We start from the raw sequence: 27,131 nt of genomic DNA, 5'->3' as shown, positions 1-27,131 counted from the left end.
CAGTTGGATAAAGTCAGCTGGGAGACCGGTTTATGTCAACATTCTTCTGTGAACAGAGGTGAGTTTATAACCTTCTGTAAGTTAACATTTAATCCACGCTTGTATATAGGATGGCTTCTATGTTAAAGATATACCATCCCCCTCCACACCACCCGACACTCACTATCAAATGAACCATGCCTGTGAAGGATAATATTCTAAACAATGGAAGTGACTAAGGCATTAGACTTGGATTGTATTGTTTTGTTCTAGACCTCAAATCACTAACTGTAGAATTTTCACCTTGGATTAGGGCAAGACTGGAAAAGAAATAGCGACGTTATAATGGCAGGTAACTGGTAAGTCATAGTAAAATTAGTTTTATCCCAAAAGAACTTAATTTTCGTGCAATAAATTTTGTTCTAGACCTCATACTTTGACTAGTGCTTGCAAACACCTTGTACTTGATGTCAGGAAGAGGCTATTAACTCTGGGGGTCTAAAGATTAAAGTCAGGACCATTTTTGATCGAAGACAATTAATATTGGCCTCTCATTCAATCAAAAGAGAACCTGCTACCAATTAGTGCAGAGATCTATTATGGTTAACTATATTGGAATACCTCTATTGCCTTGAATGTGTTGAAGATTGATCCCCTCTGAAAAAGAGGGGCAGATCGGATCAGTGCCCTGCAACAATTGCAGGGTATTCTCTTCTTGGCATCTTAAACTTTGGAAGTCAACTTCTTCTAGCCTGAACAATGTGGTCTACAACACAGCTTAAAACTGATATGGCAGATGGATTGTTTGATACAAGTTAGACATAAAAGATGGAGCATCTGTTGATTGTTGTGAAAGAGGGACTGTCTGTGCTATAACAGCAGATCAATCCTCAGTGGCAACTCTTTGAGGTTGTCCTACAAGAGATCAAAACGATCACTGAACCAAAACCTATGGTGATAGATGGCATTAGAATGAGCCATGATGTCAATGTTCAGACTCTGTGATGATGATCCTGAAGAATTATTTTGAGAAGAAGGGAGGCATTTATAACCAGGCACTCCGTCTAGGACTAGTAAGACAAAGTGGTAGTTCACTGTTGAGCTCCTTTTCAAAACAAATCTTTACTGGTCGTACCCCAGTCAAAACACCAACTATTCTGTAAGTACTGCAGGTCATTGCCTGGACAGGCTCTACTCTAGAATATTTCTCTTGCCTGCAAATTGGTGCATGCTGGGGGATCCATGCCAAAGTTATCTAGTACTGGAGATTCCTGTAATTTCTAAGCCAAGAAAGGGGCATCAAAGCTATGCCATTACTTATATGGTGCCCTTGACTAGAACACAGCTGTGTCCTGTGATATTGATGTACCGCTGTGGTGCAAGAAAAACAGCACACATTTTTAGGTTGTAGTTAATCACAAAGAATCCTGCCAAGGCAACAACCCCAGAAGGACTTCCCCCCACCGCATGCATTTGATAGGCACAGCTGACTAAGTCTGCATTGTGCATATACTGGAAAGAGGTTTTAGCACATCTTTTGGAACTCTTTCCAAGCACCTGTCCAAACCTATCCACCATATGAGGTGCTGATGAAATATGAATCTTGATGGATGAAAATCAGGATCTCTACAAAATCCAAGGCGACTGTGGGATGTATCTCCAGTTTGTAACAGTATAAACTGGAGAGGCCCATTAATAGGCCTTCCACATTCCTAGTGGGGTCACACAAAAAGTGAGCTAGAGATGAGCAGACAATAAGTCCTCTACAACATTCTTTTTTTGAGGGACAGTATCTGTGTAATCCTGTTAAAAGGAACAAGAACCGTCCCTTGATTTGCAAGGAAATGAAAACTAAATTCTTCCAAGGTATTATATCCAATTTCTTCAGATTGGGATTAAACCCAGACGAATCACCATCTACCAACTGAGTGACAGAAATCTGAATAAGATGTCTGAGAATGATATTACTTCCACTACCATAGTCAAGACCATGTGCAAGGAAGCTATACCAAATGAAAAACCTCAAAAAAGATAAACCTCTTGTCCTGAGGGAACAAAAGGAATCTCCTATGGCACAAAAAGATGGGGATGTGTAAAGATCTGTGGAGACTGCCCACTCCTTTGCATTTATTGCATTTTCGACCAAGGCCCTCATCTCCATCACAAATGAAGAAAAAAACATTCCCCACTTTTGTTCAACAACTTAGATCTGGGAACAGAATCCTGTGTTTTTAATGTTTAACACCCTCTTTACTGCCCCTTTCTGTAGAAGAGGTACACCTCCCATAAGGGGTCTTTGAGGTGGAAGGTCTCTAAGCAAAACCAGTAACACACTCGTATTTTGGAAAGAATTAATTCTTTAGGCCGATCAAGGTTGGTTTGAAGAGTGGCCTAGTCTCCTTGTAGAAGTAGATTTGCAATCCCCTCTCCATGCAGAAGAAGGCAAATAGTAGACAATCTTCCATTCCTTTGCAGACGTCAAAACAATGAATAGGGAGGCCCTATGGCAAGCACATTCCACTAACTGAGCCACAGGGAAATTCCTCCATGGGAAAAATAAGACATTCCAGTTTTGCCACCTGGTATTGAGAGTCTCCAAGCCTTGTAGACACTTAAAAAATATATAAGAAAAGAGGTGGTAAGGTAATGACCCAGTCTATTTCCCACAAGTAGGCTCCTTGGTGCCTAGTCCAAGATGGAGAACAACTAAGTCTGGGACTGGAAGAAATGGATGATCATTGTCTGGTATTTATCCTGGCCAGGTATTCACGTCAACTGACAGACACTTCTGACCAGTATATATAACTCTGCTCAGGGCCCAGTGCCCTCCCACCTGTCCAATGCCCAGTGGCTTATTACCCATCAATGACCAATCAAGCAACAAGAGTAGTCTTGAGGAGTGCCTATCCTAGGAAAGTTTACCAACATGACACTCCCAATACATTTGACAAGCAAAGAGATGGCACATTCCTTAAACCAGAAAGGTAAAACTTGCTAAGAGGTCTTATTAACTTCCTTAACTCATTAACCCCTGGAGGTTTTTGTCATTTTCGCCCGAAATGCGAGTAGGAAAAACATTTTGGGGGCTATTGCTGAATACATCCTAATACATTAATTTCCGAGAGATTTATGGTTAACCTAATGCTAGTTTTGTTAGAAACATCATTTTTCATTGACTATTTTGCTTGCACATTAGCAAAGGTCAAAAGTTCTTTGTTTTTGTTTAACAGATCCATCATTTTTTATCCAGACCACTTTTTATTCCAAATGCCCATCTAAATCTGCTTTTATCAAAGGTTCACCTTTCTGTGTGCAGTTCAGACCAGTCTTCCATACCAAAACGTATAAAATCCAAACAAAATCAGATTCTGACAATGGACGATTTTATTTTGGGGACAAAAAGGGTCCCCAAAATTATGTTTTCCCCTATGTATTTTGCACTATAAAATCCAGATTATTTGGTATCATTGTAGAGCCACATCTGTCTACCTTTCTATAATACCACCCAATCTAGTGGATCTTAAATAACCTTGATGCTACAAAGCTTGGAAGTAGGCTACTACCCCGACGTGTACAGTAGGCGCCAGGGGTTAACGAGTTAAACCAGGAAAAGTCCTTGATCCCTCCCAATACAAGTATGCTGGCAACTTTTTTGCACTGGAAAATACCTTTGATTCATCCTGGGAATGGCTCCTAGGTGAAATTGCTTTCACCAGGGATTGTCTCAGACCCGACCTTGGATTGAAGTTGTTAACTTCCTTACACCAAGAAGTGCCAATGGTTTAATGGCAACTAACTTACACTAGGAAGTACTTCCGATCCATCCCAACACTGACATGATGACAACTTTCTTACACTAGGATGAGCCATGTCAAAGACTTTCTTGCACAGGAAAATGCCTCTGATCCCTCCCATAAATTTGCATGTAGTCAACTTCCTTATAACAGGGAGTGACTCATAACTCCTGGGCTAACTTTTGGCAGTTTCCTTACACAAGAAAGTGTCATTAGCCCCTTCCTGGAATTGGAAGGGGCCACCTAAGAAAAAGAGATGGATGAAGTTACATGCTAATTTTATAGAAGCATGAGCACTCAACAAAGTCCCATGGTTCATTTCCCGTAATGAGCAGAAAGGACATCGATCCATGCATGCACACTTGGTGCATGCAAGATGTTGTTGTTGTTATTGTTGTTGTAGTTGTAGGGTTTAACGCCATTTTTCAGCACATGATAGGCTATACATGGCAGCCAGTATTAATGGTGGAGAAAGAACCCGGGAAAACCCCGGAAAGAACCACCGACCCACGAGAAGCTACTGGCAAGCTTTCTCACATACCCACATTTGCCGAATCTGAGACTCAAACCCACGCAGACAGGTGAGATGGCAGTGATCTGTAACAGAAAGCGCTTTAGACCACTCAGGGCCCCTGCATGCAAAATAAGTGGGATGTCAAAACAAAGCCTTTTTACCTCGACATTTTACCAGAACAGAACTGGAAAAGTAAATAGCTACCTCAACACCAGTACCAACAAGAGTTATAAATGTATCACAGAACTAGTGCATGCAGGGATAGTCCTGGGCTTCGCCAATGTCGCAAATTGCAATTTTTTTTCCTTATTGGCGACAAAAATATCCCATCTGGCAATTTTTTTGGCGACATACCTTTTGGTTATTTAATTTGTACATACAATCATGGATTTGGACTGGATAAATTAAAAGGGAGAACGAAAGGAAGCCACAAACTTGACTAAGCAATGCATTGGAATCAATATGTTACACAAATGATCCTTTGTTTGTATTGACAACCCCATCTCCACAGTGCATTGTTACATCATAAATCTGCTTATGCTGACATCTGGGCTGAGTACTGTATGCTGTGATACAGTCAATCATGCTACCGAACTATACCTACAATTGACCGACTTCTGAAGACGCATATAGAACAGATACAATTAATTGATGGCTAATCCTTCTGTTTTTTGGGTTTTTTTTTTTACATATACCAATACAATAGTTTTGCTGAACCTTCATAGAAAACTGATAACCTTTGAAGTACCGACTACCGTGTATAAATACAAAGCAAATGGAAAAAATCTCAATCACAATTATATCTGTTGCCAGTACAGCATTTTACTCATTGATCTTTTCCTTTTGCCATCAATCCATGTTACCACTGCAGAGACTTAAACTCCGCAACAAGAAACAGCAAAAAAAAACAAAACACGGTTTTGCATAATAATTAATAATTATTTATTTCTCAAAATACAGGAGTGAAAGAATCCATAAATTGGGTGTGAATTTATGCTTATATATACGGTCCAATATTGCTAGGTGTTGACTCATGTAAGTTTCATTCGTGGGAATGGAGATCCTATTTTGCTTGTCAAGAAAATTTATACAGCATTCAGTGATCATTCTTGGGATTTAGGAAGCAATTCACTACAAGTTTTGTGAAGCTAGACATAAGGGGGGGGGGGGGGGCTGCTGAGAGACTACTGGTGTCACCTGTCAGCACTGTAGACTGAACGTGGATTCAGTAAGATGAACCTCATAAAAACTGACATCAGAAATAAACTCTGCATCTCATCTCTCGAGAATTTAATGAGAATCAGCATGTACAGATGTGAAAATTTAGACTTTGAAACTACATTCAACAAGTGGGCAGCCCTAAAATCGGGACAGATCTTCATGTAACACTTTGTAACATTTTGTTAATGCTTGTTGTAATTAGAGTATTAACTAACCCATCTTTTGTAATTTTCATTGCCTGTTACATTATTAGACTAAATTAACACTTGAAAAAATGTACACTACTTGTTCTGGCGACACTTTTTGAAAATTGGCAACAAAATATTGAGGTTGGCGATTTTTTTGGCGACAGCTTTTTAAAAGTCAGGACCATCCCTGGTATGCTCAAAATGCTAATAAATTAAAATGCAAGCAATGTGTATAAATGGTCACTTGCAACAAAAAATTGGATGACTGATCTAATGTAAAAAATCACCTGAATCAGCAACAGTTTTGTGTGCCCAGAGATGTGTTATCACCACAAAGTTCAAGGAAAAGGACAATATTCTGAATGATGGAAAGGACTAAGTTGTTAGACTGGAACTGTGTTGTTTTGTTATAGACCTCTGATATCTAAATGGAGGAGGAAATTTTCACCTTTGACTGGGGACAAGCACCAAGAAAATGTGTGTGTGTGTGTGATTTGGATTTTTAAAGTAGCTTTAACAATTTTTCAGTCATATCGATATGACGTCTGCAGTGTGACAGTTTATTGTGATATCTAGCACTGGGGCATCATGCCGCAGACATATTGCATGATGTCCCACACAGTCACATTATCCCAAAAACAATAGGCTTTAACCTTACCCTAAGAGCAAAACATCCCAAAAATATAGTAGTCATAGTTGTTGCTGTGGGGTTTAACACAATTTTTCAGCACAGGATAGGCTATGCATGGTGGCCAGTATTAATGGTGGAGGAGGAAGAATCCAGGAAAACCCCCAGGAAGAACCACTGACCCATGAGAAGCCAAAACTTTATAGCATAGATTGATAACGGAACTAATTTTTTTGTACATGAAAAAAATTATTTCACTCAGTGACCTCGACCTTTTGAACCCAGAATAACAATTCTACCTTACTCCAATTTCAAGCTCTTCAACTTTGGTAGATTTTGCATTGAGTTACTGTACAGAAATAGGAAATGGACAAACAATCATCATAACATATAGTACCCACCTTAAGGCAGGCACATAAAAGTATAACCAATAGTGTGTGAAAAGAAAGTTGCTGTGATCTACTTTTGTTTGTGGTCAGTAGTACCCTCCAAGATAAATACACCCATCAAGTTTCATGTTAGAGAAACAGAGCTAAATGCAAACACTTAATTTTAATTCTTTGAACAATGATAACATCACTGGAAAAGTGATCCTTATTTCTTGTCTGTGCTTTGCAGGCAATACAAAAACCATCTGTGAAGTAATGGAGATTTCATTTTACAGAGGTTTTGGTTTTTGAGAGGTTTCACAATATTTTGCGATACTAATGTAGTTTTACTTACCCAAATGGAAACTTACTTACCATTATGACCCAAACTATATACTGGGATGGTAAAATTATCATTTTTGATATTTTGCCAGTCTGACAGTGTGTTATCATTCATGCTGAAGACTATTACTCACCTGCAACTGTTACACAGCGCTCTGGCAAATTTGTCTCTTTTGATTTCTGTGATATTTGTACATAAGCCCCACTTTCTTCTTTAATCTGTTTTATGTAGTTTCCTCCTTTTCCAATAATCATGCCAGCTGTGCTGTTTGGAACTAATATTTTTACCTGAAAGTACAAAATTAAAATGCATAAAGTAAAAGATCAGCACTAAATTCAAGACCTTTTCTGATGAGAATGATCTGCAGTTTTCATTTACTGAAAGTGCATTGGTCAAACTGCAAACAACATAGATCCTGATCTGCCCTAGCATAATGCACCTGGAGATCAATGTCTATATTATTTGTTCTACTGACTACTCCTTACAAACTGCACAGACCCAGATCTGCTGAAGCATTATGCAACAACAGGTCTGGACCTGTGCAGTTGGACTCATAAGCAAGTATGTTATGTATCCCATTTTTTGGGCATGAATGCAGTTTTGATGTCGAATCTTCATTAGTTCATGGTAACCTCCCTTGTAACACAGCATGCTTTTGTTACTCAACATAACAGCATCATAGCTAGAAACAACTTTCTTTCTCAATTTCCATTTTTATACACAGTCCTTTCCAGAAAAGTTAGTTCCCTTTAAAAGTATTGCCCTTAGGTACTCTTTAACATGGGAGAAAGACGCACCTTCTTTTTGGTGGAGGGCAAACAAAGCACACTGAAAATTATCACAAATTCAACATAAATCTACAGGAAAAAAGTGGCATTACTGCTGTGCTTGCTGGAATTACAGAGGAAAAGTTGTAAATGAACACGAGTAAGGTTGCATAGATTTCCAGTGGAAGACTAACTGAGGAAGGCATGGATTTAACATATGAAATCTGACAGCCCAAACTTTGTGTCAAATTTCAAGAATGATTGTGTTCAATGTCCTTCGCCAACCAATGGCTCTTACAACAAACAGAACCCAGTACCTTGTATGTTCATAGTCAATAACAAAGTCTTCAAAACATCCAAGGTTTTTGATTTTGTGATGTGTGACTTTAATGATTTGCAGTTTTATCACACCTCACCCTCCCATTCTGAAAGGAATGGTCAAGTGATTTACAAAAGTGTACAAGTATGTGCAAACTTTATTGTGTTCTTAACAATATTTAAGTATTTAAATCAGTGTTTTTTCCTCAAAATAAATATACAAATTTTCAAAATTTAATGAAACTTCATTATAATACTGAGTTTGTAAACTATACCTATCCATAAATCTTTATTTTGATAAACTTTACCAGCATTCCATATCTGATTATAAAAAATAATAGAGTCTAAAAGATAAGTTTTCTTTGAAAAACAGAAAATTCAAGATGTGAAACTGAAGAAATGAGACAAATTGCAAATTTACGCATTTGAACAGAAATGGCAAGTAAACAATTTAATTAGTTTTGTATTCTACTGGGAGTGATGCTTATAACATTTTTTGCAGCAAGCTAGCCAGATTTTAAAGATATGTACAAGACTAACAAACTTGCAGCCACCATTAGTAAATCAAGGCAGAATTTCTCATTTTCATATTCAAACCAGTAATTGCTCAGAGCACTTGAATAATTCTTAAGTTGTAGGTGGCCAGTTATATGCTTCAGGTTACAAATTATATATCAAGAGACAAGTTTTGCAAATTCGACTAAACATATTAATTATTATGCAGGTATGACAAGTTGCAATTGATGGGAGTAATATATGTGCACCTTGCTAGGATATCCAGGGAAACTGACCAAGCATTTACATGTACTGAATTTTATTTAATTCAATAATAAAAGTTGTTGAAATCTTGAATATGAAATTATTGTCAGATCAATGAAATTTGTATATCGTTTGTTAGTAAATAAAATCTTTAGTTTGTATTCTTTGTGCAATGTGACATGTTTGTTAACAAAAAGTTGGAGTTCAGTCTTATTCTAAGGCCTTGTGCGCTTTATGGGATTAATATAGAAAATATCTACTGATTTCTTTTATTCAAATAAAACAATGTACACGAAGTTAGTTGAAATGAATAGAAACAAAATTAAATGTAATACACTGTATGTATAACGATAATGTCCAATCAATATTTAAAATCACATTCCTGTTACAATTTCAACCAGCTTTGAATGAAAAGTGATTTGGTTCTTTTTCTAGGGAAAGAAAAAGCAACATGTAAACATCAACCGGGTTTAATAAATTATCAAAAAAGAACAACAAAAAGGCAAATTTATAGTCTAACTAAATAATCAGCAAGGCCATCTTTACACAACTGTTTGCCTTGCACCTATCTACCAGTAAAAATGCAGCTGTCCAAGAAATAACTGTGGGTTGAGCTTACTTATATACAATCTCTATTTAGTGCTTACACAACCATGATAAAAGATGCAAGCGGATGGTGATAAATAAAATACTAGATAGGATCACAGCAAGCAATTTTTGCTTAATTTCATGCAAATTTTCTTTTAAAAGTAAGTTTTTATTATTCAAGAAAATGGCTGATATGATGAAAATCTGTGAAATAATTTAGGATGCCATGTATTTACACTCCAGATCTGAATGCATTTTCTCACAATTTGAGAAAATTTCCTCTTTTCACTTGTTCAGGGTAAAGTTCTGTTATGATGTACTTCAGATAAAATCCATTTAATTTCACTGCTATTTGATTCCAAGAATCTTTGTTGGGGTGTAGTCTTTCAATAAAGTCCAAACAAAGACAATAGCTTCAATCAATTATTGTCATTTGTCCATGTACCTGATAATAGTAGTTGTTTCTCTTGAGACAAACCTTACCATCTATGTTTGAACAAACAAATGTAGGATACACTGCTGCTTCTGGTGGGGTTACCTGTCAATGTGTATATGGGCATTTCACATCAAGGACACCCTCTGTCCATTGCATGCACAACACTGACAGTTCTGAAGTCCTTCCCATCTACTGCCAAGGTAAGAGTAGTTTGGACTCACAAGCAGTCTACATTCTGTAACTTCTATTGATGAGTGTTTTTCTTTTACCGCATAAGAATATTTCCTCCTTGCAGAAGTCTTTTTCTTACACCACTCTGTACTCTGGGATATAAAACGTGTATATCCAAGTACAGTTGTAATCGTTACCTCTGGTTCTACTGTTTGTTTCCTTTTAGCATCCAACCCAAAGTCTGAGGATGTAAGAAGCTCCACTTGTGATTTCTGCCAGTGTTTATTCTTTATCTGGTCCCCTGTGTTACTCCCAATAAATGTGGCATATTCTCACTTTCAACTTTCAATGTATCCAAATAAGTTTTGAACTGATTTAGGTAGGTATAACAATATAAGAATGGCACACAGGAACACTCAAACTCTTCATCTTTCTTTTGACTCGTTACAACTTTCAATAGTCTACAACCACATGCACACAGGTAACAAAGTTTGTTTTTTGGCAAATGATTTGGTGTCCACTTTTTACTGTCACTAGAACATCCTTGCTCATGCTGGAATTGTGTTTTTTGAATTTCAAATCCTGAGACTTTTTGAAGTCAATTTCCTCATAAATGGTTGTCTCCATTTACAATCTGCAGATGTTGCAGAAATGAGTCTGTCCTTCATCTTCTCATTAATGTCCACCATCAATGCATAGTGAACTCAAGAAATATTTACAGGACTCTCCCTCCCTGAAATGGAAAATTATAATAATTTATTCACTTTGGACATAATGATTTTAAAAATTCTACACAGAATACATCAAAACTTAAAATGTTTTTTTGTTCAACTGCTTTAAACAAAGTTATACAGGTTCTTTTAATAAATCAGTTCCCATGTAATTTTTAGATGTTGTATCAATAACTTGATTAGTTGCAGCTTTTCAGCATATAAATTGCCCCCCACCCCCAAATGTGTTTCCAATCAGCTGACTCTCCATTTTTTTTATTGCCAACCCCATCATTTCCCTACCTCCAGGGGAAACACTCTTTTTTAACAAAATAAAGTCCTGAAATTGATTTGTGCATCAAGTTTTGCCCAGTGCTTAGTACAAATATAATGTTATTGACTTTGTTTTAATAAGACCTAACCAAATGTTAAAACCAGAGGAAACACATAGTTTTGAGGGCCTTGTATAATAAAAAATCCACTGCTTTGCACTTAATAACACAAAAATGAGTCACGCATAAAAGGACATGATGAATTAATCTTCAACTATATGTAGCCATCTTGTCATTTTAAAAGTTAATCATTGGTATGAAAGAAAAAAATTAGACTGCCCACACCTAACCAGAAGTGGGTCAACTTATGTAACTTACCCAGCCTCACAGTTGCAGAATGCAGAATAAACATGACTGGTTGCTTCTGACAAACAGGTCCACAGATCATAATCACTCTTCTGCTTCTCGGTGTGTTGGGTACAATGGAAACTGCCTTACACCGAATAAAAAATATTGGTTCACTTTTTCACTTATTTCGTTACAAGACATGTTGTGTATATGATTATCCTCATAGAACACTTTGGCTTTCAATTGGCTAACTGCTTTGTTTGAAGTCCCATCACAAGTTCTGTCCCTATTCAACACCAGATAATTATGAAGTTCACTGTACATGAAAGGCAGGAATAATCAATATTGTCACTCCAAGATGCTTTTAATTCACCAGGATGTGGATGGTTTGCACCAAGTGGAGTCAAAAATCTTTCCACTGATTATGATTTCACATCCAAATCTTCTCTTTCCTTTATATTTTGAAGCGATTCAATGCCCGAATCTAAAGTTCCTATGTCTCTTTATACTAATGAAGGTTTAGCATCCAATTCTGCAACACCTCTATCACAAAGAAACTCCTTCGTCTCACGTTTGATTTTTTGGGGTTGAACAGAGTTTTCCTTATCCACCATTGCAGAACTTTTGCTCAGTGGAAGTGGGCCACATCAAGAAAGAAAACATTTATCAAAAGGGCTATAGAGGAATCAGAAAACTGTGCAGGGAATTCACTGTTCCATACTTTCTTGGAGATCCATCAAGTTCAAACAAAAGGAATATTTTCATCTACAGAAGTAATGGAAAATAAAAGATAACTTTTTAGTGTGTGTGTGTGTGTGTGATTTGGATTTTTAATGCAGCTTTAACAACTTTTCAGTCATATCGCTACGATGTCTTCAGTGTGACAGTTTATAGTGATATCTAGCACTGGGGCATCATGCCGCAGACATGTAGCACGATGTCCCACCCAGTCACATTATCCTGACACCAGGCCAACCAGCCCTAACATTAACCTCTTAATACTGAGTGCCAAGCGAGGCAGCTGTTAGTAACTTTTTAGTATTTAAAACATGGAGACCAAAGACACCCACCTATCATTTTGAGGAGTCCACTTTTTATTTAGCCAGAAAAGACAAACATGAAAGTGAAGAACTTGATCACTGAGGTGGTTGATGGGTATAGAAACAGACAGACATACACATGGACAAAAAAACAGATGGTCATGTCAAGCTCCTGTTAAGATTGGCTCTGTAACAAATCTTTAACCCCAAGTTTAAAAAAACTTTATTATGTTCTCAGAACACTGTACAAGAGCATTCTTGAGGTAGAGCACATTACCAGAATGGATTTAGTGTTTCATGCTTGCTTTGGTTTGGTTCTTTATCCTACTGCAACCCAAGCATGCCATTTAGCTATGACGCTATGTGTTTAAAGTGCTGTGCCCAAGGATACACCAAGACCATGGCTGATCTGATAGCAGGATTCAAACTCACACCCTTTTGGTCAGTAGTCCAGTAGGTTAACCACTAAGCCACTGTGGATTTCAAGTATTTCGTATGAAATAATGTGCCTGACATTATGATGCCAATAATGCCTATTGAAACATGAAATGACCTTTGCCAGGTATAGGCACCAGAAGTGAAAACATGTTAGCCAACTCAAATTTGAGAATTTATCATGTGATGTACTGTCTTGTCACAAAGCCAAGGTATATATTTAAAAGTGATGTAATATTTAGAAAGTCACAAGGACATAAAAACCTTAACTGGTTTATAAATAGACAATATGTCAATGATAGTCTAGAAGAAAGTTACCTTAATAATTTTTAGTAATTACCATGCTATGACTAATCCCAAGTTTTGATAAACATCTAAATTAAAACTAACCTGTCCTAGATCCGATTTAATCAACTGCAGGCCATTTATGAACAGTTCATATCCACTGAAAGTCCTGGCTAAAATCAAGAAATGTACTCTGAAGGTCACATGAATTCACTTTTTGCTGTATCAAAGTTTCATATATATTTTTGGGATACTACAAACCACGAATTGAATTGACCACACAATGGTTGGTTGGCTGGTTGATTGTGGAATTGTATGGTGCAGCAGCATTGTAAGGCTACAGGATCACAATCAAGGAGCAATACAATTACAAAAAAACACAAGGACAATATATGAAAGTTCCTGACCAACGGGTTATGTAAAAGGTGTTTATAAATGGTAATTAGATGGCAAAAGATAAATTAGGGTGATTAACAGTACAATTGTTCGCTACAAATATTCAAAGTAAATAGAGTTGAACACAACATAAATTTTAGAATAAATATCAACATCCTTCAAGAAATTTAAGATACAAGTCACATTTACCTTATCAAAAAGTTCTTTCATGTGCTGAACATCATCGCAACGATCACATGTAGGTTGGAGACCAGAACAGTCCATCATAAAGTGCTTCACAGTGAAGGGTTCACTGCAAACAATGCACTCAGGTCAAACTTTGTCCTTTAATATGCAGGAGTGAGTTAAACAAGTCAGACCAATTCTAATTCTTGCAATGACTACCTAATCCCAAGAGATGGTTCCATAGGAAGGAAGCCATTCGCCTAAGGTAGGTTCGATCACATACGTGTTTTTGATAGCATCATTCCATGATGCCTACCACTTACTAAATAAGGATCTTTTTATACCAGGTATAAAATCAGTGCATGATATTTTAAATCAGATGGCTGTAGAGATAAGGTTATTTTAGCAGTGTGGTCTGCTCTTTCATCACCTTCCAAAACCAACATGGCTTGGAAACCAACAGTCTACATTTTGCGAGAGGTACACAGCTCAGTATGCTTGATGAGAATATTGTTTAATATGGGTTTTCCATCTTCCTAATTTGTAATGACTGAAGTACATTAAATCCTGTCGTGATAGACCACTGTTTTGAGAGACCAGGATCTCCATGCACAGATTTTTTGATTCTATAGTGGTATGACCTGTTATGAGACCACCTGTCTTGAGAGACCACTGTTGTTTGGCAGAAGAGTGGTCCTTCAAGACAAGTTCTTGTCTACTGATAATGAATCAGAAGACGATAGTTTAAAACATGCTTGTTTTCATATATTTTGGGACAAGGTCTGAAAGGTTCATAGTGAGTTTATAATGATCATGCTGTCTTCATAGCTGACAAATGCTTGCATAATGTTTTTCATTTTGAGAATTTTTGAAACAATTGATAATGGTTCAATTTTGAATCTTGTTTATATTTTGTTGCAAAACAATAAACAACTCTGCACGCATCCCCATAATGGAATCTATATGAAGTCTAGACTTTCATATTGTTACAACTAAGCTTGATTCAAGGCAGTTTGAATCTTGCATCTATAATAGATAGTCTCTCCATTCAACTATCATACAAGACCTCACAAATAAACCATTATAATAACCTTGAATGGAAGTCCTACAAGATTTGTACAGATCAAGAAACTGTTCTACTGACTGCTTATTATACAACATTTAAAACTGTTAAACCATCCAACTAAAATTATCCCTCATTTGTTATTGCCCTCTGACTCAGTCATTGCTTCAAGCATCAGCATTTCTTTGCCAATAACCTTCAAATGTTTACATTAGAGGCAACAGCAAGAATAGGTTTTGCTTGTTTGCCAAGGTTACATGCCACACATACATAAATGAGGTACACTTCAGCCAAAACTCTGCAGTACTAGGGAATACAAACATTACATGCCTATATATGTAAAGAGTTTCACCAGAAGTACCAAATATACGCACTTGTAAGTAGAGTCCAACTACAAAGACCTAGATCTGCCAAATCGTTACGCAATGGTAGATCTGGGTCTATGCAGTTTGTTTGGAGTAATCATTAGAATAAACAGTATATACCCTGGTTTGCAGGTGCATTATACTACAGCAGATCAGGATCTTTGTTGCTTGCAGCGTCATTGTACTAATAAAGCAAGTACATATGGCATACTGCAAACTTGAATCAGAAACATGCTGCAAACAAGTATGTCACATATTAACAACATTCTTGAAATAATGAATACATGATGCAAATCACTGTACAAAAATTTGAAGGCACAATGCAAAGCACCATACATGTGTTTGAAGAAACAATGCAAAGAACTGTACAAGAGTTTGAAGGCAAAAGCACTGTACATGTGTTTGAAGGTAAAATGCAAAGCACTGTACTAGAGTTCAAAGGCACAATGCAAAAGCACTGTACATGAGACTGAAGGCACAATTTAAAAAGTATTGGTTGGCTGCATTCATGCATGGAACTCCCATTTTTTTTCTCCTAATTAAATGCTTCATTATAATGAGAGTACTTAATTAGCTTCTTTTAATCATGAACCAGCTGCAATAAAATTGCCAATATCTGCAAATGATGTGTAGGCAAATCATGGTTTCCCTTGTTTGCTCTACAAAGGAATTTAAGCAAACAGCATGATTCAGATCTGCCAGCACATTATGCAACAATACATCTAGGTCAAAGTTGCTTGCATGTCTGTAGATGTTATACAAGAGTAAATGTAGTCAATAAGAAAACAGCAGTCTTTGTACACATTAAACTGTTGCAATACTAATTTTCAGTTATAAATACACTGTCTGTGAATACAAGACCGATGCCCCTACTAAAGAAATGCAATTAGAAGGCAGAAAGTCCAGAGTCAAAACAAGGGTGATAACTGTTCAATTTTCTTGGAAAAAGTTTAAAATTAAACTTGACCAATGACTTATTATAAATTCCAATGTCTAATCTGGTTTTAATCCATGAAGTCTTTCAAAATCAATAAAGCAGAATTAAAAATGTATAACATGTGACATGATGAATTGTATGGACACTGAAATAAGACAGCATGAAACCCCAACTCCACCCCAATATGGCAAGGATCATTAAAAAATGTCGACCCCAAAAGAAACACATTGAGAGAATACTACATTACAACTCATGCATGGTAACTACACACAAGTTGCAGACTTGAAATTAATATGACCATAAACACACAAGCAATTTTTAAAAAAATAATGTATTTCAGTCGTCCATGATTATTACAGACGGGAATATGTACTTCAATTATAACTTAATCCATTCACAGTGCATGCATCCTGAACTGTTGATGTTAAAACAAATGAAAATGAGTAGTTGTTAGTATTAATGAAGTTAATCATCAATTCACCTCTGTTACCTGTCTGTGGCGTTCGAAGTTGCTTTTGCTTTCTTCAGGTTTGGGATTGGGGTCTGGTTTTTCGCGTATTTTTTCCATAATAAAGCTGTGCACTTTTCTGACTGAATCTACTGCACCCATTATTAGACATACTCTTTCTGTGGTGCCTGGAATACATAAAATGGGCAATTTAAATACAAAATTACTCAACACCTAATACAAAAGTAGATCGAAGCCCTGGTCCTAAGTCCATATTGCAGTCTCCTTTGTTACTCAAGCACTCCATGCCCTGCTTCATACACCTTTCTCCTGAAAATTAATACCTATTGTAAATCGTTCTAATTAATCCTAATTACAATTTTACACATTTAACAAAAACAGCATAGGAGCCACAGGTGGCCAAGTGATCTAAGGTCCTTGCTTTTATTAATCACTGACTTCTGTCCACATGGGTTCAAGTCTTGGACTCAAGAGTATGTGAGAAAGCTTACCAGTATCTTTCAATGGGTCAGTGGCTCTTTCCTGGTTTTACCTGCACCAGACATACTGGCTGCCATATATAGCCTATCTTGTGCTGAAAAATAGTGTTAAACCTACAACAATAACAAACACAACATATTAATGAGATAAACATATTTATGGGATAAAATCTGTATGAATTAAATTCACTTATGTACCAGGTGGCTGAAGTACAATAATCTTTACTGTTTAAAAAAAATTAACACATTTATTTTCTTTGCTGGTGTCAGGGGAAAAGTGCTGATAATGGTAATTATGTGAATTAAGATTCACATCAAAACTGTGCTCTGGTCTGTAAGTACTATGTCTTTTTTCCTCTTGGTTTTATCTATAATACAAGTCAATACAACATATGAAGATGTGCCCGCTGATACAGATACATACCCCAAGGATCCGAAACCTTCATTTTCATCGAATGATTCATACTCCTGAAATTTACCAATCAGTGTAGATGTAGTGTAGGCAATAAGGAACCATAATGACAGACAGACTGATGTCATAACCAATCACAACATTATAACCTCCCTGAAGTATGCTTGGTAAGTTTTGGCAATCAATGAATGAGCAGGATTAAATTATAAAAAATAACCACAATTACAGTTGACATATGACTACTAAACTAGTGATTTTAACATTCTGGTGATGCCCAGAATCCTCTTAATGTCTCCATCTTTGGCCTTAACATTGCTGCCAAATTCTGAGAGAGACTGACCCATCCTCTGCAGGTCAAGATCTACTGTTTCAAAGCCTATGGACAATCACAGGTGTGTGCCTACAATAGCCAAAAAACCTCCAACACTAATAGAATACTTAGCACATACTTGCTTATTTTGACAACTCTACTGAGCACTGACCTTTTTAATCATTTTCCAGCAATCCCTTGTGATTTCTGTTACACCAATTTTACTTATATTCTTATTCTTTTCACAGCTCTTTCTGGACTTAAAAGCTTTCAGTGATTCATTTTCTCTGGTCTTCCCAAGAAATTTATTGTCATTAATGATCAGGGGACTGCTATATATTGGTTTGTGTATTTGCCATTACAAAAGATTCAAACACTTCTAAAATTGAAGCAATTTACTGCATTGACAGGATACCCAGTGGTGGCAACACCACAAACCATGATCAACACAAGTCATCTATGACTATTCCCCCCAGGTTCTTAGCTTATACAAAAAGACTACCACTGAAAGTATGCTATGGTTGTTGTTGTTGTAGGGTTTAACGCCATTTTTCAGCACACGATAGGCTATACATGGCGGCCAGCATTAATGGAGGAAGAAGCACCTGGGAAAACCCCGGATAGAACCACCGACCCTCGAGAAGCTACTGGCAAGCTTTCTCACATACCCACATTGGCCAAATCCGAGACTCGAACCTATGCAGCTAGAGGTGAGATGGCAGTGATCCATAACGGAGAGCGCTTTAGACCACTCAGCCACTCGGGGCCCCATATGTCCATTTATATAGTATTTATGCTACACTTTGCTTCCATGGTTACACTGAATAAGAAAATTCTAATTATTAAATGTAACCTCTATAAAACTTGTTTGCTATGTGTGCCAAGTTGGGTTGAAATACTTGATTGAGTTAAGAGCTATACTCCAGAAACTGAAATATTTACAGGCAGTAATACAGACAGTCTCATACTGCAATAGTTATATTCCTGTATATAGTATATCACAGAGATAATATAACAAATAAACCTAGGCTCATAATGAAAGTAAAGAAAAATGGAGCAACGAGTCCACCAACCAAATTCTATTCAAAAGCATGGTTCAAGAAAAACATACATCTTCAGCAATACTTTTTTGATAGAAGCCTTGAATTCTGTTCCTCAATGCATAAAATGCCTTTCCTTCCTTGTAATCTTCAATCAAATCAATTGGAAAAAATAACATTTTCCACACTGCTTTAATTCTCTGAGAAACTATCTTGTCGTAGACAAGTTTAACAACGCATTTCAAGATTTCATGTTCATTTGTTGCTACCTATCTAGTTAAAACAAAAAAATTAAACACCTTTAAATTATCCCAAAATAACCTTTCCTAAAATAACGCTACAACCCTCCTTTTATTTTTCATTTTAAGTTCAATTTCTTTTTAAAACAAGAGTCCCTTGACAAGACAGATGCTTTACTGAGGAGATTTCCAAGAAATCAAGATGAACTCAATTCATACTTTCAACTGCAGAGTATTTAAACCATCTTTCACATTCTTTGGCAATAACAAGACTAAAATTAGCACTGTAGTGGATATACTGGATGTCAACCAGACACCATTTTCATTTAGGCCAAACAAGACATAAAATAATCCTCTGGTGGAAACTCCATGTTCATACATCTTTCTGATCTGAAGTACAATAAAAACAAGATTTTCAAGATGAATGCAACAGTGCCAACATTCAAAATCAAACTGACACCATTTCAATTTAATACCAATTAAACATCACAAGAAGCCTTTTGGTGACAGCATAATGTTGGTATGATTGGCCATCAAGAGGTAGAGCACGAAATAACAAGATTTTCATGATGGCCATTGAGTCAGTATTTTTAGAAAGACAGACTGGCAAATGTTCATTTACAACCAACAGACATAAGAGTCTTTCTGAGGCAATTCAGTGAGGAGGGTATACAGTAATGTGATTTCAAAGATCTGCGGCAGGTATAATGAATGTCTGAATGGCATCATTATTGCCAACTAGATATAATAAGAAGTTAAATAGTATTTTTTTACAACATTGATATAATCATGCATTTAGGAGTACTGATAACAACTGTTGTGGTTATATTGGACATCAGCTCATCACCATAATCTTTCTGGACTAATCAAGCATTATATGAAGTCTTCTGGTGAAAATCCAAGGGCAATATTACCTTTCATTCATGGGGAACAACTTTAACAAGAATTTTTTCAAGGTGGCCACATTGAACATCAGATCTGAAGAATTTCCATTAGGAGCAACTTGACACCATATGAGCTCTCCTGGTGAAAATGCCTTGGAATTGTTACCTTTCATTCAGGAGAAGCAGCCAAAACAAGATTTTCAAGGTGTGATGAGCCTTGTCAAAGAAAGATGACCAAGTATGCAGAGCTGACAGAGATAAGCAAGAGCAGGGGATGGAGTATTGACCTGGTCCCAATAGAAGGTATCGTGCTCAATCAGTCAGGAAGATGTGCAATGGTCTAGGGATAACATGGAAAAATGCTACCACAAGGCAGTTCAAGCAATGGGCAATTTTAATGATAGAGAATCCATATGGATATGAACAAAGTGCAAGGACAAGAGCTACCTGCCCACCACCAACAGGTATTGACTGATCAACACTGCCGCTCTGCCAAGAGGAGGTTGTTTCAAGATAAGAGGGCAAAACACCCAGTGACAGATGGTCCCATCTGCTTATGGCAGTGGTGAAGCAGTGGATATTCTGCATTTCAATGATATAGTTGGTCAATGTGGCAGCCATATTCAACATTAGATCAGCACAATTTTCATTCAGGATCAACTAAAAATCATCAGAAGTCAGAAAACTATTGTCACATCACATTCTTTTTTCAAGATGACCACTGAGGCAGCCAAATTCAACATACATACTGGCCCCAGTTTTCACTTATAACCAACCAGACATCGTAAGAATTCTCTTTTGATATGATCCATTCAGGAGGAATAGCTATTGGACCTCCAATGTCATGGATATGTAGGATAAAAGATTTGGGAAGTCATGTCTTATTTGACAATAAATGAAAGAATGTTGTTTGCAAATTCTGAAAAGGAAATTCATCTATCAATTTCATGCTTGGCTGTGCTAAAAGTAAGGTCATTTATGTTTGCTAGACCCAGCAGTATATCTGACTACCCTATGCTGACACCATATGCTAATAGGCAAAACAACTTTTCAATAAGAGATGAGCTCAGATGACACACACACACACACACATCTAAAAATATATAGAATTAGGTGGACAAACAATCTTTACTACAGAAATGTAACTTATAAATGTAACAAAACTGGTAAATATTTATACAGCCACATTTTGAAACACCGTTTGTATCATTTTATTTGCTCTAATCCTCAAAGGGAGCAACTAAATCTGGAAGATTTACACAATGAACTCTGAGAACTTTTACACATCTGATCATCCAGTTTTTAAAAATGACATGCAAGTGTAAATAATTGCTGACTGGTGACAACTGAAACATTACAACTGGACTATTAAACTAAGGAAAAACTACAAGTATGATGGCCAATTTACTATCCCTCAGCTATCACACTACCACTAATTTTAAGCTCTGTCTATAACCAGAAGAGCTTAAAGTGTGCTCATTCCATTTCTCTGAAAATAAAATAACTAGAAAATGAAGAATTTACACAGTTCTGAAAAGCATCAGAAACTTCTACACACTTATGGACTAAAACAGGATCCCTCAATGGAATTTGTAAGGATTCATTACCTTTGATGTATGAGGAAACTGCAAATATAATGGCAATAACAGTGCTTTAATAAGCTGAATTTTCAAAATAGTCCATCATAAAACAAAGATTATAACATGCATAAGAAAAAGCTGACTAATGATATCTTACAAAAATATACATCATTTTAAAGATGCTTGTTACTGATTTGACGTGAAATCCCTGCTGAGTTCAGACAACTGAAAAAAAGTTGATCTCCTATACTTTTCAGTGGAAATTCTAAATTATTATGCTGGCAGGAAATCACAGCTGTAATCTATAACCATCTCAGAAAATGCTTTAACATGGCCTTAACCTTTACAAGCCAACATTACCTGGATAAAAGTCATTGGCCTTGGACATTTTGACCCGAGCTCCAGCCTCTTTTTGAACCTGGGCAATGGTTTCCCCACCCTTGCCGATGATGGCACCAGCAGCAATACTGGGCACAAGGATCTTCAGGTGGATGTTGTCACCTATTGAAGAAAATAAACAAATAACCAGCCTGGGACAAACATTCTAATAACTCCTCCTACAACACAATTCAAATGGTCAATAAGGAAGATTACAAGGCTTCCGAGTCATATATACATTCACTGAACATTTTGCAAAATTTTCTTAGTCATGTATACATTCAGCATTTTCTAGCTCTCCAGGGTCACATATACATTCATTCAGCATTTTCAAGAGCTTCAAGTCATATATGCATCATTCAGCATTTTGGAAGCCTTTAAGTTAGGCATACCCTCATTCTGCATTTTCCAGAGCTTCGAGATCATGTATTCATTCCATTCAGCACTGTCTAGAACTCAAGGGTCATGTATACATTTCTTTAGTATTTTCTAGATCTCAAGTTCATGTATACAGTCATTCACTATTTTCTTAAATTCTATTAGACTTCACTAGGATGAAGAAACTTCTACTCAAAATTCTCAAAGACTACTTGGAATATACTCAGGAGTGCAAACTCAATGTATCTTAGTCTGTCTCTAGTTCTTATTATTAGAAGCAGCTCCTCCAATAGCTTTTGACTGGCATTCCAAAAAATGGAATCAACTGTAGTTTTGGAACTTCACATTGATGCCTTCCTTCAACAACAGGTGGACAAAAATATTTGATACACCCACCCGAGATGAACAAAAGTTATTGCACATCACTTCCTTGAATGAGAATATTTGTCTTCTTCTGTATTTAAAGATTATTAGCAAGTTTGTGGACAGCAAAAACGTTTCCCTGAAGTTGGATTTTAATCTTTGCATAAAACGCAAAGCATGGCTGTTTCACTTGTCCAAATAGTGTTCAAGTGAGATTCATTTCGGAAGGTGATTCATGAAGCAATAAGCAATCATCCTAGCAAAGTCTAATAGAATTTAAGAAAATAGTGTCGCAAGCAAAACCCAGCAAAAATAAAATTACAGTACTCCTGGCTGACAGTTTGACTTTGTGAAGCACAGCATTAAGGGGTAGCATTTAATTCTTTGTACATACTGCAAACAACATTTCAACACAAGTCATTTTGGAATGCATGACATCTGTCAAACTAGGATTACCACCTGTAAGAAACATTCAACATGCTGAACTGAATATTCTGATTAGTTCTCTTTATTATTATCCATTATCTTAGCCCCGGATGCAAACCAATGAAGAAATGTGGTTGGTAAAAAGCAACATTAAAGCCTAAAATAAAATAATGTCCATCTGTTCAGCTCTTTGCCTTTAGAAAGTACAAATAAATTAAATCCCAAATAATCTTTAAAAGTTCTATCACATGTCCAGAAGTAGTGTTCCAAATGAATTAAAGTATAGAATGTGCTGATGTGCCAATTGTGTTTAACAAGTTGATGTACCAACAGTCCAGATGCATCACCTAGTAGGAACAACATAAAAATATGCTCAATGAAAATGTATTCTGTGCACATCTTGTCACATTAAACATTCTCGTTTTGAAAATCGGTGGGGGGGGGTACAAACAAATGGGGATGTAGAGTCAGACTATAGTAGGAACTAGATGAAAATATGCTCAATGAAAATGTATTCCGTGCATTTCCAGCAATGTGAAATGCCCTTAACCTTTTTCATTAATTCAAAGAGACCTAGAATACTGCTTAAAGATCCAGTACCATTTGTGTTTAATGGTATATCAGCACATCAAGTACCATCTAGTGAAAGAGGCAATGTAAATATAGAGCATTGCCCTGTGACAAACCCTAGCAAGGGACTCGGGTTAATGTAGATAGGATCTGAATCCACAATTCACTGACCATATCCAGTAATACAAACATAAAGTCGTAGTGGTTTCCATGTTGCTAAATGCAGCAAAATGTCAATAATATGTACCAGTAGTCATTAGATAAACAGATACATATGAATATCAATATACAAGATAGTCTGGAAAGGAAAATTAGTAATTTCAACCATTATTTATCCAGTAAAACAATAAAGTAGAAACTAATGTCACAGTTGTTCTCTCATACTTTGAAATTCATTATCAATGTAGTTGCTCTCAATTTTCAAACTTAAGACATTCATGTACAACTTTATAAGACCTACTTAAGGTCAAAAAATATTGTTTCCAGTCAGCCAACCATCCCAGGTTGCTATTTTCGACCGAAACACTTTTTATCCCCAAGGAAAATATAATTATAAAAAAATCCCAAAACTGATTGAGCTGGTTTAGCCGAGCACATGAAGTGCTTAGTACACCATTCATACTAATTGTTACAATATAATGTAAAAAAACAATAATCCAGAAATTGATTTCTGCACATATAAATATATATAAACTAGCCACCTACCCCAATTTTAAAAACTGTACAATAGGAAACATTCTTTTTCGGCCTAACTAAAAACAGAACTAGATCTGCTCACATTACATAATGTACAGGTGTGCAATTTGGAGTGTCTACACTGTTCAGTAAAATTAATATGAAAGAACCTAATCTGCATTCAACCATACTCCCATGTGGCTCTTTAAGATCTCAGCCGACAGTGAGCCTGGTAAAATGGTTTACATAAACTATATTCTCAAAACCTATCTACACACTTTCTGCAATCATTCAAGGAAAAATTATGCCATAAGCTTTAATCATGGTCCATAGAACCATAGGGATTTTTTTCTCAAGAACTTCTGAAGGAGTTTTGATGGACTTCTGAAAGTGTTTCCAAGGAGAATATGCACCATAGATCTATTCAATCTGATCCTATTTTATGCATTTATCTACGTGGGGGTTGTGGTTTGGTTAATAATTCTTAAGAAAAAGTGAAATGATTCAGTTTTAATGTTAATATTCAAGGAAACAAAACTTCAAGAAGTATGTGAAGAATTTTTTAAAAGGATAAAACCAACTTAATTAGAAGCAACCTCACATCATAGGTTGTGCAAGCCATACTAATTATATCACTGAACATCTTACACTGACCCCAATGCCAGAGATGTGTCTCATTCAGCCAATGAAACCTACAGGGCTGATCTAAGTGTTTTCATTTCAGGCAATTCAGTTGTCCCACATATATTTTCATTTGTCAAAATACAATCTTGGCTAGATTCAACAAAATGTATTTTAATCAATGTTAAAAACAAAAAGAAACAATGTCCAACATATTTATTTCTTATAAGGGCTTAATTCTTTAGTTTTGTTATTATCTAGGTACTGTATCTTGTATTCCTGCTTCATGTGGTAGCATCAGAACTTCTATCAGCGGGAAAGAAAAGGAATTCACTAATTCAGACCAAACTTAATTTCTTCTCTCAGGACTTAATCAACTGACAGAAAGTCTCTTGCCCAGAATCTGTTCAAATAATTAACAGCAATGTTAAGACTGTCCTTCTTGAGCTCAGAGTGCATTTTCATATCAGACATGGGTACCCTTAGAACTCTTATATGTTGCAAGGAGCAAACATGTAGTGGTCAGCTATAATGTTTTATGGATTTAGGTCAAAACATGTTTAGCGGTGAAATCCCCTTTCTTCTATGTGAGGCACCCGTTGTATAAGAAATTGTTTCTTTCATATTGGGCTATGGTGTAGGCTGTGTTAAAGAGAGTTTTCATTTATATTTTCATTTTCTTCTCATTTAGTTTTCAAATGGCCATTCCTAGTGGAGTGTTAGCAACTCTTAATAAAAGCATTTTCTGCACATTTCGCCTAGCCAGGCAGTATCATGCATATACAGTTTTGCACTGGCTTTATGAGGTCCAAAACAGTCAAGAGATCTGCTTGCTTAAATCCTGAACTTACCATTTTCATTGGCAAATACAATGGTTGAATTTCCAGCCTGTGCCAGTTAGGGACAGTGTTTGCAATAACTGCAGAGCATCATTGCTTCATTGTCGATGAATTCAAGCCATGGATAATTATCAACCCAATGTGGCTGAAAATTTCTCTGTCTCTAGTGTCTTATTTGACATTTTTGGCTGCTACAAGGTTGGCTCACGTCTCTCTTTGGAGGAGTAGTTACTTCAAATTCAGTGGCAGCCTTGTGTTTCATCCTTCCACTTTCAAGTGAATTGTGTCATTTAAATGCAGACAGCTCCTGCAGTGTACTTGTTTCGCTTCAAACAATACTGCACAGTTAAGTCAACACTGTGTATAATAGATAAAAAAATTAAATGCTCATTACTGTCATTTAATCACTGCACTGGTGACCTAAGTGGTTAGATCATCTGCCTTGGATGTGGGAGGCAGCAGGTTCGAACCCTGGCAGAGCCATACCAAAGACTTATAAAAATGGTACTAGCAGCTGCCTTGCTTGGTGCTCAGCATTAAGAGGTTAATGATAGGAATGGCTGGCCTGGTGTCAGGATAATGCGGCTGGGTGGGGCATTATGCCCCAGTGCTAAACATCACTATAAACTGCCACACTGCAGACTGAAATTGTTAAAGCTACATTAAAAATCCAAGTAACACACACACACACACACACTATAATTCCAATTATTGATTTAACTCTTCTAAAAGTATAAAGGAACACATCTATAAACTCTGATCAATGATTCTAAAAGACTAATATTAAAACAGGAATGAATACATGTACTTTGCTTACAAAACCTATATGTACTAATTTATTTGACCTAATACACAATAAAATTTCCCCACGTCCTGAACTTTAACTTAAGTAAATATTTTTAAATAATGAAGGCCAAAACTATCTTCAGTCACAGACAAGGTCAGGCACACAATATAAATCAAATATACATAAGACACTATTAAAACTTCTAAAAATTTGGAGGGTCAGAGAATACGAGTTCATAATAGTGTACATACAGAATACATTCATTCTTTGACAACCTTTCATCACCTTTTGCATTAAAGATTCTAAAATAACACTACCAATGGTTAATTTAGTAACCAGAAGTAAAAAAACAACATAGGAAACTACTTAATATTGGAAAATGAATTAGATGGCAGTAGACAATGTGTTTATCACTTGTGAATCACATCAATAATCATCAGAACATTTCTTCTTTCCAACTGCTTAGTGTTGAAACAATCTAATATTCTTGACTTTAACAATCTGCAAAACTGGCCACTGGCTGCGGTATTATCAGATTAGCACCTCTTCATTTAGGACCAACAACATTAAAAGTCATTTGGTAATAAATTT

At 36.4% G+C, this 27,131-nt stretch overlaps 1 protein-coding gene and 1 long non-coding RNA gene across 5 annotated transcripts in view; both read right to left on the bottom strand.

The window, feature by feature from the left end:
- The window catches only part of LOC149805487 (RNA-binding protein Nova-1-like), a 96,811-nt gene that overhangs the window by 16,106 nt on the left and 53,574 nt on the right, over positions 1–27,131 (bottom strand). For 2 of the 4 annotated variants that reach the window (XM_089950078.1, XM_089950080.1), the window contains exons 2-4: positions 21,864–22,004; positions 16,581–16,726; positions 7,169–7,322 (exon numbers count right to left, since the gene is read on the bottom strand). In XM_089950078.1, the coding sequence (XP_089806204.1) occupies positions 7,169–7,322; positions 16,581–16,726; positions 21,864–22,004 (441 nt within the window). Of the gene's footprint in view, positions 1–7,168; positions 7,323–16,571; positions 16,727–21,863; positions 22,005–27,131 lie in introns of all 4 variants that reach the window. The other 2 variants (XM_089950077.1, XM_089950079.1) reach the window with 1 other exon arrangement.
- LOC149805488 (uncharacterized) lies at positions 9,137–13,794 on the bottom strand. Its single transcript, XR_016419676.1, has 2 exons — positions 11,435–13,794; positions 9,137–10,807 (listed from the first exon to the last, which is right to left on the bottom strand). It is a non-coding gene; the product is annotated as an uncharacterized LOC149805488 (long non-coding RNA).

The sequence above is a fragment of the Sinohyriopsis cumingii genome, chromosome 2 (genome assembly GCF_028554795.1).
Source record: "Sinohyriopsis cumingii isolate HCF-2022 chromosome 2, ASM2855479v2, whole genome shotgun sequence".
NCBI lineage: Eukaryota > Metazoa > Mollusca > Bivalvia > Unionida > Unionidae > Sinohyriopsis > Sinohyriopsis cumingii.
This window is presented reverse-complemented; position numbering and strand designations above follow the sequence as displayed.